Consider the following 6,620-nt stretch of genomic DNA (forward strand, 5'->3'; position numbering starts at 1 on the left):
AGCATTGTTCTACTCAGCAGGAGGTAACCAGAAGACAATGCACCAGAGATGATGACCAGCCTCTACCAGTACTTTACAGAAAATAATCTAATTACAGAAAATCTAACAGAAAAATCTAACAGTAAATTGTATGGTGTGTACTAGGCATAATGCTGGGCATACACGGACAGTTTCTGCGCCGGTATCGAGCCAGCGCGTCACTGCTCGTCCGCGTGTGCGCGCGGATAGATTCCCGCTCGTCCCCGCGGGCATGCCTTATCAGCCGCTCAATTCCCCGCTATTGTCTGCCTGCGGGGATCGAGCGGGGAATCTATCCGGCGGGTCATCGGACCTGTCGGTTATTATCAATCGAGCCATCAGCGGCTCGATTCATAAGGAAAAAACTTGCCATGTATGCCCAGCATTAGAGCATTATCCACTAGTTGTCCCCCAAGTATGGTTGAAATAGCAGAGTGCCAAGCAATTGACCTTTTAATCAATTATCTGCTTCATTTACTCTTGAAAGGTATATTCAAACTCCTAAGGTTCTTGACTAGCAAATAAATCCATTTATCCCAAATCACATTGGTAGGCTAGTGGAGATGATCAAGTTGGTGTTGCTACAAGAGACTTTATAAAAAAAAGTATTTGCTTCTCAAAGCACTGTCAGTATCACATGCCCATTTTGTTTATTACAAGGTTGCATACTTCTTTAAAGTGGACCCAAATTAAAAATACAGGATTTCTGGAATAAAATCTATTTTCTAAATTATAATAAATAGCAGCCTTTTTTCAGCTGCATGACAAATATAAAATATTTTACATTTATTGGAGGAACCCCTCCCTTCCTTTCATATTGCCGGGACAAAATCTGGCAGACTGGTGGAGGAGATAAAAAATAAAAACAAAACAGGCTGCTACTGATGATGTCACAGCGGAGGCGATCTTGGCTTGTGTGAGATTTCACATTGTCATCAGCTACCCTCCCTCACAGGGGCGTTGTCTAACACCTAGGTTCTCAACGTGTGGTACGCGTACCCCAGGGGGTACTTCTGATGGTTCCAGGGGGTACTCAGGCTTGACATACTTAACCAAGAATAACAAATTTTGAGTTTTAGAAAATGATAAATCTAACTTAAACAACACCAAATCAGTATTTTATCTAATTAAAAGCAATAGTAAATGCTTGGAAATTGTTTAGGACCAATTATCATGTGCTACCATTAAATATATATTTGTCAAGGGGTACTTGTGATAATTTTGACTATACTAGGGGGTACTTGGTGAGCGCAGGGTTTTAAAAGGGGTACATACAAATAAAATGTTGAGAAACACTGAGGTCCTCCTACTAAGCTCAGAAATAATGGCTGCCACCTGTATAACCCTAGTTATGAAAAGAGAAGGGTGAAAAGCATGCACTGAAATGCTCATAGGCTTGAAGGATTGTTTATCTTTGTATGTGTCAGAGTGGTGCAACTAAATATTTTTGAATTAAAAAATTGTTTGGTTTGGGTCCGCTTTAAGCCTGTGTCATATGTTACTTTAAGTATGGAAAATTGAAATATATAAATGGTGTGTCAGCACACTATTTTGTTCAGATATCAAAAGTAAATGTAACGTGTGAATGTATTGCATTCATTTTATTAATGGTAAATCTATAGAGTAGTATTCTCTGTAGAACCCTCTGAAAATGAGTTTACTTTCTTTTTTTCCCCTTCAAGGACAAACATGCACTTATGGATGTTACACCAAAAGCTGTGGACCTCCTAAATTATACCCAGTGGTTCCCTATAGTTGTCTTATTCAGCCCAGATAGTAAGCAAGGAGTGAAAACTATGAGACAGCGACTGTGCCCACAGTCAAATAAAAGCTCACGAAAGCTATATGACCAGGCAAACAAGCTGAAGAAAACATGCGCTCACCTTATTACAGGTAAAACTGATTGCTATTGCTTGCAAAGGAAAAAATATTTTGCTGTAGATAAGGTTTGTAAGCAAGGTTGAGTATAGCTACTGTGTAATGGCCCATACTCACGAGGGACTTTTGTCGCCTCAACACGCGGCGCGCGCGTGTTGCGGCGACAGGTCGCCCGTGAGTATGGGCCGCGCGCACCCCGAACTGTTTCCCGCAACAGGCGCGCACCCCGAACTGTCGCCCGTCGCTGATGTCGCCAGGCGATTGAAAAGTTCAATAGCCTGGCGACAGTCGCCGCCGCAACTCCGCCGCAGCTGTCGCTAGTCCGCGTGAGTACGCGGCCTAGCGACAGCAACCTCCATTGAGGTACACAGAGCTTCCGGCGAGCTTCCGGCGGGGGGAGGAGGAACGTCGGCGACAGCTTCCGTCATGCCGCTGGTCCCTTTTCCGCGTGTGTACGCGGAGGGACCTGGCGAGGAGCTGTCGCCGGCCTGTCGCCCACACGCTCACGTGTGCTGGCGACAGGCAACATTTGCTGCCCGTGAGTATGGGCCATAAGAAACATCATCCCTGCATTGTAATCAGATTCAGCTGTGCATCCAGTTTATTTGCATTTTCTGCCATCTTGAGCTTTGACAGTTTGCACCAGTGTACAGTTGTTTTATCATGTTTAACCAAACATTCTGGAGGCAGTACACTCCTTTAGCCAGCCACTTGCCTACTATTCTCCATCCTTCATTAGAAAGGAAGAAGTAATTACCAGTAAATGGTTTATAGAACAGAAAAAAATGGTTCCCAGTTTAAGCGACCTTATTTCTCTTTGGGTATATTTGGCAGTTGTTGATGTTTTGGGTAAGATTAGTTTCCTTTTTTTTTTTTTTTTTTGCAGCTACTATTAACTTGAATTCAGCAAATGACAGTTGGTATGGCAGCCTGAAGGACGTGATTAAAGATCAGCAAACTGAAGCTGTTTGGGTGTCAGAGGGAAGGGTAAGTGCTGTTTAATATACTATATAATGAAACAAACCCACATGTAGTTAAGAAACGGAGCAGCATTTAAATATGAAAATTGTATGGGCCCATAAGGTGGAAACAACCCCGCGGTCAGAAGTGGTTAATACAGTAGGATCTGGGCTCAGACTACGCTGGTGCATGCAAGGCTTGAATAATTTCCGTGGGCATCCAGTGTCTGCGGTCTCTGGAAAAATGATGCTGGTTGGGAATATGCATCCCTTACCATTCCATTTCAAGTGGCAAGTGTAAATGGATCCTTTGCTTAACATAGTATCCATTTACACATCCCTTTTTTTTTCCACGCTGAATCTGTAAGTTTTAGAGCCTAGTATGAATGGCCTTTATAATCATTCATTTCCGATGAGGTTCTGCCTAAATATGACTTGTTAAAGGAATACTATCGATACCCAAGTGTTCTAAAATGACAGTGTGCAAATAATGTCTAAGTAGCTGTGTAAACATTTTCCTACTTTTCATGTTAAATAGAGGCAAAAGCTGTAATTTATTTAGGGTAGGATTTAGCTATATTGGAACAAATCAATTGCAGAAGGGGTGTCTGCTTCAATGCACAGCCAGAGTTGCATATCAGACTACAGAAAGCAAATATCAAACATATCAAACTCTGAAAGCAAAAACAGTTTGAAAAGCTGTGACAATTAGTTACATTTCCTCTGCTCTCTTTAGACACCTCAGTCACAAACACAGGGCACAGGATCTGCAGCTGTTGGGAGCTCTCTTCTCTGTCACACACAGAGCTACACATAGAGTTAACTGATCAAGTGTGAGGGGAATTTCCCCTCTCCTCATGGCTCAGTCAGCCGTCAGTTTTGGCGTCAGTAAACTTTGAAACTATTTTGCTAACAGTAAACAAAGAAGTTGCTACTAAAATGTATACACCAGTACTTAGCAGCACTTCCCAAACAATTCCTGTGTCAATTGAAAAAAATATGTGAATCGATAGTATTCCTTTAAATCAATATAATTGCCCTGGAGCTATTTTTGGAACTAGCTTTTGCACTGTAATAATTTTCAGTGCATTTTTCCTTAGTTAACTGGTTATTGATTTTGTTTTTTATAGTTGGATGGTTAGCAAGATTTTAAATTATTATGCCATTTTGATTGTCCAACAAAACAGGCAGATGGAGCAGATGAAGATGATGATCGCATGTCCTACCTTACTGCAATGGGAGCAGACTACTTGAGCTGCGACAGCCGATTAGTCAGTGACTTTGAAGACACTGATGGTGAAGGTGGAGCCTATACAGACAATGAGCTTGATGAACTTGCTGATGATCCTGTACCAGTCTCTGCTATCAGTAGGTCATCGGAGCCTGTACGCCAAGAAGAGGTACAGAAAATGATGCTAGAGCATAAGTGACATAATAATGTATAAAAAGAGATGTTAAGAAAAACCCTTTGCTCTCACTTTTCATACAGTAAGGAACAGTGGTATGTATCATTATTAACCTTCCTGGTGGTGTGATAGTTTCCAGATTTTAGGGTCTAAAAGCAGTGCAATTTTGCCACATTTCAAGCAGAAGGAACGTGGGAGACATTATATGCTTACTCCAATCTGAATAATCGCAAATACCTTCCGTTTTAAGAAGCCAAACTTTTGTTGTGCAAAGCATTTTAATAAGAGGCCTTTATGGTCCATTGCAGCCCCTTACACTCTTAGGAGTTCTGGTTCACCATTAACTTGCTGGGTCGTTTTTTTTTGTTTGTTTGTTTGTTTTTTAGCTTCTTAAAGAGAAACCCCAGTGAAAATAATGTAATAATGCTTCATTTTTGCAATAATTATGTATAAATGATTGTCAGTGTTTGCCCATTGTAAAATCTTTCCTCTCCCTGATTTACATTCTGACATTTACCACATGGTGACATTTTTACTGCTGGCAGGTGATGTCAGTGGAAGGAGATGCTGCTTGCTTTTTTGGCAGTTGGACCCAGCTGTAAGCAGCTGTTATTTCCCACAATGAAATGAGGTTTACAGACAAACTGTCAGGACCATGGTCCTGACATCACACTGTGGGAGGAGTTTCACTACAATATCAGCCCTACAGAGCCCCCTTGATGATCCGTTTGTGAAAAGGACTAGATTTCTCATGGGAAAGGGGGTGTCGGCTACTGATTGGGATGAAGTTCAAATCTTGGTCATGGTTTCTCATTAAATAATACATTTTGTAGACTCAGAAAAATACTATAAACTAGGTTGGAAAAATGTACCTTGTATTGGGTGAAATTGTATGCTATATGGTAATTCGGTCTTCAGGACAATTTTGTTGTAGATAGAAATTGGACCAATCAGATACAAATGCTGCTTATTTGGATGAGTCCAATTGCAACCTGCATACATACTGCAACAAAACAAAGCCACTGAACAAAATAATACTAACAATGTTTTAAAATAAGTTTTTGGATATTTTTGAAAACATTAAATTTATAAAGTTTAAAGGGAGTCTGAAGCCAGAAGAAGAAGAATAAAAAACATATATTCACCAAAGAGTGGGAAGGCTCTGGGTCCTATAGATCGCCCAGTAGGAAGTAGCCCATCTTCGGAAACATTCAGGCTTCCTGAAGCCTCGGCCAGCGGCAGAGAGAGCTTTCTCTGACTCGGCTGTCTGAGACTGCTAACGGGGAAGCCAATGTAGGAACGACAGAACCAGGAGAGGGATGGGACGGCTCTATAGGATCCAGAGCCTTTTCTCTCCTTAGGTTTTTTTTTTTCTTTTCTTTTTTTATTCTGGCTTCAGACTCTGATTATGAGCACATCTTTTGCAGTTCTTGAACCCTGTGCATGAATCTTTGCCTTTTTGTAGCTGTTAATGAGGTCCAACAACTAAAGCTATGAAGATTCTTGTAGGTCTTGAAAACAGTTTGTGATCATCTCTAGTAATTCCTACTATTAAATGAAAACTGAAGCAAAAAGTATATGGAGGCTGCCATATGTATTTTCTTGTAAACAATACCAGTTACCTGGCTGTCCTGCTAATCCTCTAGGCATCTAATACATTTAGCCATAGACCCCGAACAAGCATGAAGATCAGGTGTTTCTGACATTGTCAGATCTGACAAGATTAGCTGCATGCTTGTTTCGGGTGTTATTCAGACACTTCTGCAGCCAAATAGATCCTTTAAGTGTGTACAGGGCTTTAGAATTACTGGGGAGCTGTTTAAAATGTCCCACTTGACCCTTTACAAGGTTGTTTTAGAGCTACTTAAAATCTATGTATTATGATCAGCAATGGCACCATATAGTGGAGTGGGTGGAGGAGAGTATGAATATGGTCATACACTTCAAAGAAAAGTCTATCACTTGTGGAGTGAGTATTGCTTCCCCCCCCCCTTTTTTTTTGCAGTGGTTGAGCAATGTAAAGTAACCTTGTATTAAACTTGACACAGCAATCACAAAGTGTAAGACTGTATAGAGTAGTAACTTCTATGTAGTACTTGTAACCCTCCCCCACTGCAGTACTTGTTTATAAAACTAGAACCACTGCCGAACGCATAACGATCGGCTCAGAAGCATGCTAATCATGTGACGCTTAGTGTAATGGAGCGCACACGCAGCCCAGGGGAGTCAGAAGAATTAGCGTGCTTCTGAGCCGATCGTTATGCGCCGGCCAGAAGTGAAGAGGGGATGACATACACAGGGCGCAGTATGTCCGGGTGGGGGGTCAAGAGAGCCGGCAGACACCGGGAGAAATATTAGA

General features: G+C 41.5%; 1 protein-coding gene across 8 annotated transcripts in view; it reads left to right on the plus strand.

The window, feature by feature from the left end:
* Nucleotides 1-6,620, plus strand: part of TJP2 (tight junction protein 2) — a 142,153-nt gene that overhangs the window by 123,664 nt on the left and 11,869 nt on the right. For all 8 annotated transcript variants that reach the window (XM_068236143.1, XM_068236152.1, XM_068236183.1 and 5 more), the window contains 3 exons: nucleotides 1,701-1,911; nucleotides 2,783-2,883; nucleotides 4,043-4,255. In XM_068236143.1, the coding sequence (XP_068092244.1) occupies nucleotides 1,701-1,911; nucleotides 2,783-2,883; nucleotides 4,043-4,255 (525 nt within the window). The remainder of the gene's footprint in view (nucleotides 1-1,700; nucleotides 1,912-2,782; nucleotides 2,884-4,042; nucleotides 4,256-6,620) is intronic.

Source organism: Hyperolius riggenbachi, chromosome 1, assembly GCF_040937935.1.
Source record: "Hyperolius riggenbachi isolate aHypRig1 chromosome 1, aHypRig1.pri, whole genome shotgun sequence".
NCBI classification, from domain to species: Eukaryota; Metazoa; Chordata; class Amphibia; order Anura; family Hyperoliidae; genus Hyperolius; species Hyperolius riggenbachi.